At 51.2% G+C, this 14,003-nt stretch overlaps 1 protein-coding gene across 1 annotated transcript in view; it reads right to left on the bottom strand.

Annotated features, from left to right (window-relative positions):
* Positions 1 to 13,127, bottom strand: part of Cacna1h (calcium voltage-gated channel subunit alpha1 H) — a 46,065-nt gene extending 32,938 nt beyond the window's left edge. Inside the window, exons 1-2 of the mRNA XM_051179733.1 lie at positions 13,034 to 13,127; positions 11,178 to 11,231 (exon numbers count right to left, since the gene is read on the bottom strand). Coding sequence (XP_051035690.1) covers positions 11,178 to 11,231; positions 13,034 to 13,127 — 148 coding nt within the window. The remainder of the gene's footprint in view (positions 1 to 11,177; positions 11,232 to 13,033) is intronic.
* Between the last annotated feature and the right edge of the window lie 876 nt (positions 13,128 to 14,003).

Raw genomic sequence — 14,003 nt, 5'->3', positions numbered from 1 at the left:
GCATCCATGGAAAACTAGGAACCCTGCAGCAGGCTATGTTCCCACTGGGTCTCTGCAACCCCACCCCATCCATGTAGAGCCTGGCTATCCCCACTAGTGTTGCCAGGCAACCAGATATTTATTTAAAAGGGAGACCTCACAGTAATGCCTACAACCAGCCTGCTCTCCCAGCCTGGCACAAACCTCACCAGTTTTTTGGATTCCACACCCTCAGACATGTTACTTTGCCTATCCCTGGGCCTCAGGTCCAACCTACCCCATATCATCCACTTCCCTGCAACCCTAAAAGCACCTGGGGACAGTGAACCACATTTTAATAATTACACTTTTTCAGCAGGGCAGAGAGCAGCTGCTCTCTGTCCACAGGCTCTGCCAGCCTGCCAGGCTCAAGAGCCTCCTGTATCTAGCTACTCACACTTCATGGGCACCTATGTATAAGATTCCAGGTCTCAGGGTGCAATGAGTCAGGACCTTCTGGGCTGCTGGGTTATGGGGAGCTCCGTACCAAGGCTATGGGCCAGCCCAGGGTGTGGATGCCAAGGCGCAGTTGGAGTCCTACATCCTAGGGGACAACATCTAGAACCTTAAAGTCCTAGGTACTGGTAATGAGTGAGGTTGGCTCCTGGCCTCATGAGGAGTCCTAAGTCTACTTGATTGCTGAAGACACTAACATAGGCTGTTCAGTGCTGCCTCCATGCCCATGCAGGGCTCACTTGGAGCCCCTTAACCTATCTACCACACTTTGGTTCAGACCTGTTTGTGAAAAGGTAACTCATTCTCCTGCCTGAGCTGTTACTGCCAGGCTGCCAGACAGATTCACCTCTCCCAGCAGACACATGGCAACATCAAAGTTAGAAGTTAGAACAAACCTCCCATTTCTGTCATCTCTGGGTACCTCCTGTCTGGTCCTTTGGGCAAAGTGTCGCGTTAAGCAAGCCTTAACTATACTATGTTGACCCTCACCGCAGACCCCAGGCTTCATGCAGCTTTCTTAAGTCAGTCTTCACAGCACCTGGCCTACATCCCCAAGGCTGCTCAAGCCGTGGATGGCCTTGTCCCTGTCATCTCTCCACCAGAAGCCATGTTATTAATAGTGGTGACATTTTAAAAAGATGACCCAGACCCCTGAAAATCTGCAGAGTGAAGCTTCTGGACCTTGGTTTGCCAAGGTGACTGTTTCATCCCCAAGGTCAGGCTCTCTGCTACCTGGGTGTCAGCCCCAGCATGACATTTATACACTGACTACATCACAGCAGATATGGCCCAAAGGTCAGAACCATAAGCCCTGTTCTTCCCACTCTGGGACCCAAGTTGGCTGGGCCAGGATGGCTCAGAGGTAGCTCAGAGTCCACACTCTGTTCAGTTGTGACCCAGAGGTGGGTGAAGGAGTCCCCTCCTCCAGGTATTATATATCCCAGTTCCAGTCTGGCACAAAGTGGAATGGGAGGGGTAGAGCCTTTGGGTCTGGGGCTTTCACACAACATCTTAGTCTAGAGGCTGCAAAGTGTGAAAAAGATGTGGCAGGGAAGGTTTCCGGACTCACGCAGCTGACTTCTGGGTTCATAAATAGCAGGGATCATGCATACAGGTAGCTGATAAGCCTTCTCTCATAACCTTATCTGGTCATCATAGACCAGATAACACAACCTGCAGAGGCCTCCACTCCCAGTTCTAACACACTACTGGGATGTTTCAATTGCTGAATGTGAGAGCAAACAAGAATTCAGCTCATGACAGGTGGCCACCTCCTGTTAAGACTCAGTTATCCTGGGCAGTCCAGTCCCTTTTAGGTGTAATATTATGGGCTATCTCCAAGACCTAGAACTAGAGATGTATGGACACAGGACCTTGGAATAAAGTAAAATATGGTTCAAAGTTGGGCTTTTGTTCCATGTGACAGGTCCTCATGGGAAGAAATCAGAGCACAAATCAGGTGAGGACAGCAGCGTGAGGGCAGGATGCAGACACCATCCAGAGAACCTGACATCTTTGGACTTGCAGCTTCTGGGGTCTTGAGATAACATCTGTCCCAGTATTTGTACAACAGGCCCTGTAGATGTACCATGTTCTGGTGGAAAAATGGCATGTGACCTTCTAGGTCACTGATAATTAGGTCTGGCTAAGCCCAAACCCCAAACCCCACATCAGTCACTCTTTGGCCACTGCCCCGGAGAATTAAATCATACACGCCCTGTGCTCAGGGCCTGCCACATCCTTCTAGGCCCAGCTCAACTTGCCTAATCAACAGCCAAACTCATGGGCAGGGTGGGACACATAGAAATATCACAGCTATGCCGTGTGCATGCACCCCAAGTCAGTGGAGGCTACCCACCAGGCACTAATTAGAGCTCCACGTGGCTTGCCTGAAGAACAGTCAGGGCGACTCCAGCACAAATATTTCAAACCGCATGGTATTTGTGTTTAATGGGATGAAATTCTTTAAGCCTAGAACCCAGCTGAGCCATTATGCCAGCCAATTTGCAGAGAAGTGGGAAGCACAGTGCATGGCTTACAAGGCTCATCCACATAACTAGAGAGGAAGCCGAGTAGGCTGAGCACAGTCTGCCTCCTGGCACCACCTTGGCCTGGAAATGTTGCAGCCTTGGGCGACAGGGGATGGTCACACCACTAACCTCAGCAACACCCACTTCTCTTTTTGCTTTGGTAACCTCTGCTCAGATTCAAAAGCCCATCTCAGGAAGTCTTCCCCAGGAAAGAACCAGGTCCTCTGTTGCTCTGCCTGTCATGAACAGCAAAATCCATCACAGAGTACCTACTGCCCGTCAGGGATGCGCTGCAGGTCCACAGACCTGAGAGTGCACTGACAGAGGCTGGCGGTCATCAAGCTAGGTGCAGGAGATAATGGAGGACAAACAATGATAAGCGGGTGTGAGACAAGGCTCAAAAAGAAAGTAGTGAAGGGAGGGAGCCTTGACCTGTGATGGGAATCAGTGGGGAGCTCTGTGGGCCCCGTTACCACCCCACATTGGGGCTTCACAGTACAAGCCACAAACATCTAAGGGGGGAGGGAGAGCCTACTGGGCCTCCTTAGAGGCCCCTGCTTACTCCAATAATGGGGGTGGGGGCACACAAAGGAGTCCTTACACACAGTAGGGCCTTACTGTGGGATCACAGTCACAAACATAGAAAGGCCTGGGTCTAAATGGGGCACACTTTAGGGCACCACCCACAAGAGGCATATTTGGGAGTGTATGCATGTACATGAGTGTACACACATTCTCTTTCCTCTTAGCACCCCCCCCCCGCCCACAGAAGGCCCCCAATGCAGGGACTGGCTACCCTCCCAGAACTGTGATTCCCCTGTGGCCACTAGGAGCTAGGTGCTTCTCACTGGCTGCCTGCCTGTCCACCAGCCGGCTGACTGCAGACCTCGACCCTAGGGAGTCTCCTGGCCAGTGCCATACCAATTTGCTGGGTCTGGCTCCCCTCCAGCTCCCCGTGTCTCAATCGATCCCCTAATAACTCGATCCATTATGTCGGAGCAGGATTCTTGGAAACCAGCAGGAAAAGGAAGCTCTGAGAATCATTGGAGTGTTTTTTTTTTTTTTTTTTTTAAACTAACAATGGGGCATCTCTCCCCTTCCCAGTCGCAAGCTGCACTGCCTCCACATGTTCTAGAAGGTGCTGTGCAATGTTTTGGAAGGTGCTAGATACCCTTGCCAGGAGAGGTGGGTCAGGACAGCCTTGTGCAGAGCAGGGTCTTCTTAATTGAGCACGTAAAGCTCATCCCTTCTTCCTTTCAAGCTGGCCCCACACCAGCTTCCAACCATTAAGGCTGGCTGGCCCTGTGGCTCTGGCTACCCACAGCTGGGGAATCCTGGTGCTATCCCCCTCCCTGGGAGCCAGGGAGACACCCCCACATACACCAACAAATTGGAGGATGAGCTCAATTTACACTTGGCTGTGGGAGTGTGTTACTCATGGTTCTTCAGCTCCTCACAGTCTGTATGTGCACCCCAGGGTCCAGCACCTAACAAAGAGGGAAGAAAGCTGTGTCCAGCCCTCTCCATGGCCTCAGAAAACCAAAGTAACACAGACAGGCCTAAAAACCTAACACACACAAGCAGAGACATGACCCATATCCTGGGTGATTTGGGGGTGGCGGGGCTCACTCTACAGAAATACCAGAGAAGTCTGCGCCGTGGCTGCATGAATCCTTCCTCCCATGCCTTATTCCTCCACAAGTCACAGTTCTCCACCAGGCCAAATGGTTGAGACCCCAAAGATTAATAAGCAATGCACCTGTTCCCACTGAATCTGTTTAGGAAAAACAGCAATTTTTTAGTGAAAGAATGCATTAGTAACACATGAAGTGTTACTTTTAATAATGTTTTAAAGTAAACTGGTCAGTTGGGAGTTTTCAATTTTCCAGTTTTAAGATTTGTTTTTAAATGTGCAAGTGTGTGTCTGTGCCTTGTGTAGGTATATGCACAAGTGCAGCTGTCCTTAGAGGGCAAAGGTGTCCAATCCCATGGAGCTGGAGTTATAAGTGGTTGTGAGCACTCAGATATGGGCGCTGGGAACCAAACTTGGGTCCTCTGCATGAGTAGTAAATGCTCTTAGTTACTGAGCCATTTCTCTAACCCCTAAATTTCCAAGTTTTTAAACCCCATTAGAATAAACCACCAAGACCCTCACTCCAGATGCTCATGGGCCCTCAATCATCTGACAGGGTCCTGAGACCCCTTGAGTATGACAGCTACTGTCTCAAGAGCTGGGGAGTAGATGCTACCTTTTCCGAGAACACAGGCTCAGACATGAGTGCCTCCATTTACTCTAGCTGCCTACTGGGCTTTTGAACAATCCCCCTATACCAGCCAAGAGCCCTCCCCTTCCCACTGGCCCAGGGTCCCTATGAGTCACTAAACTAACCCATCTATAGCCTCAGAACATAAGCTCTCAATAACTATTCCAGCTCGATACCCCCAACATCCCTAGGGGGCTCCATGCTGCTCCCCCTCCTTCAGACACCAACCACTTAGCATGATGTCCTTCCCTTAATGTCCTTAGGACATCTGTCTTTGAGGTCTGGCCTGTGTTCTAATTAATCATCCCAGGGCAAACCAGGCTGATGACCCAGGTGGGCTCTGCTTAATACTGGGAGTTGATGAGTTTCCAAGTTGGTGAGTCTCACAAACATCCTTTGGGACCCAAGATTACCACAAGGGGACATGGAGCCCCGGTTTGGGCTCCTAGTAAGCACACAAACTAAGAATTCTAAATGGGTGTCAGGTTGCATGCTGTCCACCAGTGCAGCCCTTGTCGGATGGCTGCCCGTCTATCCCTGCAACAACAGTAGAAAGCAGGTTCCAAGGAAGACAGTCGCTTTAATAATGAATTGCTTAATTAGGGAACCTCCAGGCTCCCATGAGGAGCCAGCGCAGTGTGGAGTACCAGCTTGAGGGATGTTACCTGCTGTTCCCACATCTTGGGGATCCCCCCTCATGCCAAGGAGTTGATGTTGTGAGACTCAGCATACACTGAGGTACAATCCTGTAAGCATCCAATGGAGAGGGGGGACAAGTCCCAGTGTAGGAGCCAGCCTGATAGGAGAGATGGGAGGGTGGCCTAGAAGGGTATCTCATAAGATGCGATAGTTATCCTAGGCCTGTATGTGGCTCCAGGCTCTGCTAGGCAAGATGGATGAGGGAAAACCCAGGGCTAGCCTATGGCCCCGCTAACCTCTCGGGAAGCCCTGTCCACTCCAATATGGCCTCAGCCACACCCACAGCAACTGAACCCAGAGACAAGGTACCTGCAAACTGGCAAATGTGAGGAGATGCAGGATCTGAGCCAGCCGGACAAAGGGGGTTGACTAGAAACCACTAAGTCTTCTGCACCCCAGCCACCACGAGGCATTGACCCCTCAACCACACAACCTAGCCAGCCTGAGAAATTCCCACAGATGTGGACCATCCTTGCCATATCTTCTGATATGAAACCCAGTGTGAATAATAGGGATGAGGCAGAGGAATTCAGGAAGCATACCTTATGCTTTGCTCTGCCTATTCCAGATTAAGAATGGCTTAAAACAGATGGTGTAGACCAAGATGTCCAGCAGCTATGGACCTGGGATCAGAGGTTTAGGATGGAAAGTAGTGTAAGTGAGCACTAAGTGTGGCAGGTCACAGGCTACCTGGGCACTGCATCTCTGCAGGCTGGGAGGAGTTAGCCTTGTAGAGAATGAAACCCCAGCACACCCAATGCCCTGCCTCCTCCAAGATTCAGATTTTACTTCCAGAAGCTTCCATTGGTCTCTGGAGTGTTAAGGTTTGTGAAGAGGCTTCTGTGTCCACTGGTTTCCAGGCAGGAGTCTGCAATGAGCAGGCAAGAGTACCTGCTACATTTAAATGGCCCTGTCCGTGGGCCCTGGGGAACCTTCTCTCCAGTTACCCCAGTGTCACCTCATAGAGGCCAAGAGTCCTCCAAAGGAAAGAATAGTGGTTGTGCAAAGAAAAGCAGACATGGAGAACACCTAATAGGGTAGGGGGACCCCAGGATACCACCATGAAATGCTAGCCTGGCCTACAGTGGAGGGACTAGATTAGATAAAGTCCTAGAGAGGGGTGGCAGGATGGGGGAGCCTCTGCTCTGGATGGGTCTGTGAGTATTCCAGGGGGAGGTTAAGATGGACATGGGTTGCACAGACCCCAAACAGCATCTTTCAGTCTGTGCCTTTACATCCTCAGAGCCAAGGATATCCGAGTCTTGGCTCCTGAACTACCAGGCAGTGTCATGGCAAGATTGACTCTCCTGCATGTTCTCTGAGAAAGTTGTGGCCATAGTCACACATGTGTACACAAGAGAGGGAGGCAAGTAGACAAGACTTCCCTGCTGTCTTAGAGGACCAATCTGTTGGGTCCCGCTTACAAGGGCCCCTACTCTCTCCCTGGAGCCTTCCACAAGCCTGGGCTGCTGGACAGGGGTGGAGGTGATAGTCCCCCAACTTGGATGACATGGCAACTAGGAAGACAGCCCAGGGCCCCATCAGACCAGTCCTTACAGAATATATTTCCTAATTGGAGTAGAGCGGTCAACATCAATCTCAAGTGGTCCTTGGAGTTCACAAAGGAGCCAAGAATGGTGGTCATTGAGGGGTTCCTGCTGCTTGTTTCCATTTCTGTCTCCCCAGGCGACAGCTGAATGGATTCTGCTCCCTGCCCTGTGGCTCCACCCAGGCAGTTGGCTGGCAGGGTAGTCTGGCTACAGTATGACCTCAGGTCCCCATCCCAAAGAGGTCTAGAGCATGTGGGGAGGGGCCTGCCCCTCACAAAGAGGGCTCTGTGGTGGGACCTGGAAGATGGAGAGCTCATTAACCTGGGGACCCCTGCAGGGCTGGTGAAATCCTTGCAGCTGGCAGGGGTGGGGGCTAGGGGCCAGGCTCTGCCTCAAGGTAGCTCCTGATACACACCCCAGGGGACCCTGCAACCCCCAGACAGCTGGAAGCAGAGGGTGGTGAAGAGGGAGGCATTGAAGGGCAGGCAGAAACTCCAGCCCAGCACATAAACAGTCTAAATTAGGAATTAAAACATCCCGAAGCCAATCCCCATCACCATCATTGGGCAGGGTGTATTTCAGAGGAGTAGGAAAACATCCCTGCTTCAAGTCCTAAACTTCCCAGTATGATTCCAGCACAGTGGTCAGGAACACACCCATACACACCTGCATGGACACAGCTCCCCCAAGGGACAAGGACAGGCCTGAGAGGTAGACACACAAAGTCGTGTCCCCCTCACCCCCACCCCCTGGGGGACAGACTGGGCAGGACTGTCCCTAGCCCCTCACACCCACAGCAGCCTATTTTGTGGCCTCCTGCCAAACCCAACCCCCCCACACAGTGGCTTAGCCCAGCTCCTGGTTTCCAGGGGAGGAAGCCCCAGAGCATGGGAACTGGCTTGGGATGCTCCCGCCCTGTCCTGTGACTGGAGCCTCCAGTCCTAGCCCTGCTTCTCCAGGAGAAAAGCCAGGGTGAACAGCAGGCAAGAGGAACCCTAAGCAGGTGGTGGGGGAGGGGCAACAGTAGAAACACAGCACCCTTCTAACTGGGCTATGGCTTTTGCAGCCCAAGTTCCAGAGCAGATGGCAGCGGATGGAGCTTATGCATCCCTCTGCCACATCCTGTCTTGCCTTCCTGACCTGAACACCTGCAATCCTGTTCCCATGGGATCCAGCCTCTGTGAGGGAGAGAGCTCTATGGTAGAGCTCAGACAGAGGGGCAGCCAGTATCTCCAGGATCCAGGCTGAGGACAGGAGTTTCACCAGGGGTAACATATAGGCCAGGAGGGTAAACAGTCTTAACCAGGCAAATGCTATGATGTTACAGGGTTTGAAGGTCACCCAGCTTGGCCACTCTCTAGGTTGACTCCAGGTCAGGAGTGAAGTTGCTTCCTGGGTTAGGGGCCAAGTAGGGCCCTGCTCAAACCTCAACATCCATTGGGGCTCCATCTTCTGGACTGTGTGTCATGTTTGATACTGTCTCATAGGCCTGACCTTCGACCACTCCCCATCTGGCTGGCTGCTGTTTTTCCTAACACAAAGCTAGGAACCCAAGCCCATGACCCACCAGTGTCACAAGCAAACACAGTCTTGGGTCACATAGCCTAACAATGGAGACTCTGCCACTACTCCAAGCCAAGAGGGAAAGAAGGGACATCAGCTGCTACCATAGCCTTTAGCTCAGCTCCAAATCCACCGATATGCTGAAAGGCTGCTGGAGTGGACACCTCAGCTACAGGGGTCATGTTGCTGCAGTGCCTAAAAGACAGAGATCCTGCTGGTGTCCCTGAGTTGTAGGTACTGGGCTCCTAGCCACCAGTTGAAGTCTGGCCTAGCCCCGTGATGCATTCACCCAAATCTCCAGGGCTCACAGATCCAAACCCCACAAGGTAGGCATTAACTATGTAGGCTCTGCAACATGGGATTCAAGCAGAAGCAACTCCACTGAGAAGTGCCTAAGAGATGATAAAGCACACCTGAATGTGTCTGAGTGTGTTTCCCGAGATGACTAAGTCAGGGTATGTTTGGTATGTGGGCAGCACCATCCCATAGTCTGGGGACCTAAAAGGAAGAGGGAAGGACAAAGCCTGCTGATGCACATGCTCCTTTTGTTCCCTGGACATCTTTTCCATACACTCCCTGGATATTCCGCTAGAAGTAATGGAGTCAGCTGACCATGGGTTGAAACTTTTGAAACCTTGGACCCAAATCAGTCTTTCTCCTAATTGCTTTCTCTCCGCTACCTGTGACAGAGACAAGATATTAACTCATGCAGGGGCCGCAGACGTCCTGGAACAAAGGGGTCACATGCTCACTCCTGGAGACTGCATGTAGCCTAGCACTATGTGGACGTGTCACACACTCTGGCCCTTCCTACACCATCTCTATCTTCTACAACCATGTCTTAGACCAGCAAACTGAAGTTAGGAGGGGTCTTCCTGCAGCCACCCAACACCCTATCAGCCTCCTTGTATATGACTATCCCTTGCTTGAAAGCCCCTACAAGATGCCCTGAGAACACAGGCTGGAAGAAAGAGGGGTCAGCCACTGATACAAGAGCTGGCTTTGGTCAGTAGTCAGCTCAGGAAGAGATCATTAAGAATGACAAGCTCTGCATCTCAGGCCCATGCTTGGGGTTTGTGCCAAAAGTTCTACTACCCTGAGTGGCACAGAGCCTTCCTTTTGTCCTCTTATGGATGCTACTCAACTATTTTCTGAATATCCAAGCCCTTGAACTCAAGGCTCTTTAGCACTGCTCCATGAACTAGCTGTGGGCAGGCTTAACCCAAACAGCAGTTCTCCAGACCCTGAGACCCTAGTCCTGACCTACTCCATGTATCACCTGGTAGTATTCAGGATGGTCTATTGCCCCTCCTAGGCCAAAAGGGTTCTATCAAGCTGGCAGTCAGGGGGCATCTATGCACTTGGTGGGTAGCATCTATGCACGTATTTGTGTCATCTCATGAATCCTATTTTATATTCAACTTGCACTCTTACCTGCTGGGGTACTTCAATGTAGGCACTCTAACCTACTGACCCATGTAGTCTTCTCTCTAACAAAGCCCGAGACACCATATCTGTTCTTCTTATCTTGGGGATCCCATGTGTGGCCCTAGAGGAAGGGTGATGCTCCAGGGAGCCTGGTGGGGCTAGGAGCAACCAGGATCACAGTAAGAGGTTTTATGTAAGCATAAGCGGGCAGCTGGCTCCTGGGGCCAGGCCGGTAAACCAGGAGCTGGCTGGGGATTAGTGACAGGCGTTGCCACAGCAACCTAAGGAGAAGGAAGCATGCCTGGTCTGAGCATAGCTCAGCCTTGCTGTAGCTTCGCAAAGGTAAGAGGAAACCCCAGAGATTCATTAGCAACAGGTTCCCATGGCAACCGCACCAAGCTCATTAATAATTTTTTTTTATTCCAAGTGTGGGTGTTGAAATCCTCCTGAGAATGAAGGGAAGGACGGATGCAGAGCAAACACACGCGCCAGCTACTCCTACCCGTAGCCCAGACACCACCTGAAAGTAACACCTGTCCCCAACCCAACTGGAAGCCAGGACCTAGCCTTTATAGCAGGAGGCAGTCAAGCTCAGGGACCACAGCCAAAACCCCTATTTCATACCCGCTAGACAGGCTGTTATGCCTAGGAGATGCCCTGTCATGGCACCTAGGATCTAGGCTTATATGTGGGATAAAGGGTTAGCAAGTAGGGGAAAGCCCTGGTATTTTCTCACGGGACCAAACAATGTTCCTGTGTGACCCAGCAATTCTGTTCATAGTATCTCCTCAGTACTACTAAACACACTGAATCCTGAACCTGCCCATTCACTGCAGCACTTACAGCCACAGATAGAATCACCTGGACACCTGTTAGTCCATGAACACCAAAAGCTCCACTTGCACCTTGGAATAGTACCCATAAGAGAAAACCTTTGGACACTTGGGCCTGCTACAGTGAAATTAGACCTCAAAACCAGATGGTTCAATGTGCACCATCACCAACACATGCAAACATATGATCCTACTACACAGCACCTCCAGAATAGGGATGTGTGGATGAGGGTGGTCAGTTGTGATGGCAGCCATGGATACTCAACTGGAAGACTAGGGTGACAAATGCAGAGCTGTGGACTCACAACAGTGCAAGCAGTGTTGGGGTTAACCTACCAGTTCCAAACCCTGCATAGTCGCTGCTGCTGTCTTCACTGTGCCTCTGGACCCCTAGGTAGAACACACAGGGACTTGGAGAGGTGAACAGGATGCAGACCCTTGAACAGGCAGGCAGGAAGGCAAGCAGGCAAGCAGGAGCTCCTGCCTTCTACTCTGGGCAGTTGACTAAAGGCCACTGATTTCTGGGACAAACCGGGCCAGCAGGAACTTGGCAACATTTAGGGGCATGTAGAAAACTCCAAGAAACTCATTATACCCAAAATGTGTCCCAGACTACCTCATGGGGTAAAATGTGCATTCTTGTCCTCAGTACCACCCAGGCCACTAGATGCTTGATGTCCCCTTTTTTAGGCCCTGAGAAAGCATCAAATAACAAGAAATCCCTGTCACTGCTCCTGAGAACCTCTTGATGGGAGCTCAAAATCAGGAACATGTCCTTTACAGCAATATGAAGACAAGGGGGCGGTCACGGAGATATGGCAATACATAATTAAAAGGCAAAAATCAAGAGTGGTTTGCAGCCTGTGCCACACAACCACTCACACCCCAAGCTGTAATAACAGCCCAGTGGGCCAGGCCCAGACAGCCAATTTCCCAATTAGAAGCCACAAGCCCGCCCATGCACAGGGCACAGTCTAGTCCATTCTTTCCCAACAAATGAGAAGAAACCAGCTTTCATTCTGACACTCCGAGAGAGAAGGACAGTCAGCAGGGAAGGTTCAGGGGGAACACTGGACTGGTGTCAGGGTAAAGCAGTCAGAGCCATAGCCAGTATGCACCCTTAGAAGGGTGGTACACACTGCCACCTGGGGATGGAGGCGGGACACTGAGAGGATGTCAAGGACTTAGGCATGAGGAGGGATGGGGTAACCTGAAGGCTTACCCCTCTGCTTCTCTCAACTCCCAAGGCTGATGTTCCAGCGCTGGGTGCCAAGAACTCCCCCACAAGAAGCTCTCCTGAGCCAGGCCTTCTTTGATAAAGACACTCTACCCCTTCCCAGGGCACAACCAGCCAGCCTCCCCTTGTGGCTTCATGCTGGCTGGACCTTGCCCCTTGGTGATTCAGATCCCAATGTTGAAAAGCAGGCAAGATTCTGGGATATTATGGAAGAATGTGGCAGCAGGCCCAGCTTCAGAGACAAACACCATGGTCTGGGATCTGCTACCAGTTAGTGAGCCCTTGCTCCCAGGTCCTTCTGATAAACTTATTTCTGTGATACTGTCTAACTTGGGCAACATTCCTCTTAATGGAACACAGTGGTATGCAGTCATTCTTGGGCAGTGGCCTCACCACATACAGCTACCTTCGCTGTAACACACAACCAGCTGGCTCCACTGAAGGTCTTCAGGGGCCCCTCCTTATCAAACACATCAGCACTACCCACCCCTGTGCCACTGAGGAGGGTTTCACATCCTAGAACCTCTGTGGAACAAAACTGCCTGGGATTCGCTGTCTGGAGGGCACTCCTGGTAGACACACGGTTTAGGGGCAGGGCTGTGGCCCTGAAAGTTGAGGAACTCATCAACTTCCATGAGATGGGTGAACACTAGGGAACTGGAGTGACTCATACTTAGAAATTCAACTGGGGCCATAAGCCCCCATGCCTCTAACCTTCCTAGCCCTGAGCTACAGTAGCCCACATCCAGCCAGTCACTGACAGCACAAACCCCAAACCAACCAACTCTGTTACACAAGGTCCTTTCTATAGGCTCAGGCCTGGATCTCACAGAAAGGGGTATGGCAGGGTCTCTTACACAGGAACAATGACGACCCAGTAACAACTTGGATGTTTGTCGCCAACCACCTGGCCCTACCTAGAGGATGAGGTGGGGAAGCAGCAGCCAGCCCACACCTATAGCCAGGACACATTGTACCAGGGCTGTAGTCACCAGCAGTCCCAGGACTGAGAGGAACAGAGCTTTGTAGGAACTATCCACACGGGCCATTCTGCACATAAGCAAACTGAGGCTCTGCAGGTGGGGGTAGCCATATCACACACTCAGGTAGCATGTGATAACCAATACATCCTCACTGCTCACCTCACAGGATAGGGACTAAGGTGTTCCAAGTGGGTTCCATCTCACCAGGTCTGGCACCAGAGGCTTCCCTGAACCAGGATCTGAAGGGCTAACCAGAGATAAGCCCACATAAGAATGCCAGATCACGCTAATGATGAGGAGCCCACGCCCTGGAGGACGAATGCCTGCTATGTCCCCACTATGCACCTAAAGTGCTTGGGGTGAGGTCACCCGATTCCTAAGAGTCAAAGACACAGGGACTGCAGGTAGAGCTCAGCTAGAAGATGTGCCTACCATGCACACAGCCCCAAGTCTGAGCCCCCTATCGCATAAACTAGGCATGGTGATTCCAGTACTCAGGAGATGGAGACAAGGAGATCAAAAATTCAAGGTTATTCCTGGTTGCATGTAAAGTCAAGGCCAGCCTGGGTTACATGAGATTCTGTCTCAAAACAAAAAGCCTGAGATGAGCCTGCAGGTAACCATATGCCACTAAGCCTGATGACAGAGTTTGATCTCCAAGACCCACATAACACAGGAGAGAACCAACTCCCACAAGATGTCCTCTGGCCGCCAAATAAACAGTGGTACAAACAAAACACAATAAATCCCCAAACCTTAAACTTGGGTTTCAAATAGAAAAATACTTTTACTTTATGTTCTAGTTACATTCTAGATCTTTTGGTGGAAACACTAATTTAAAATTTAACAGGGAACCCTGAGTTTCCTCCAGCCACAAGACCCAGCCCCAGAACTAGCCTGTATCACCCATAGACAGCACCAGAGAAGCTAGGCATGCCTGCA

The sequence above is a fragment of the Phodopus roborovskii genome, unplaced genomic scaffold (genome assembly GCF_943737965.1).
Source record: "Phodopus roborovskii unplaced genomic scaffold, PHOROB, whole genome shotgun sequence".
NCBI classification, from domain to species: Eukaryota; Metazoa; Chordata; class Mammalia; order Rodentia; family Cricetidae; genus Phodopus; species Phodopus roborovskii.
This window is presented reverse-complemented; position numbering and strand designations above follow the sequence as displayed.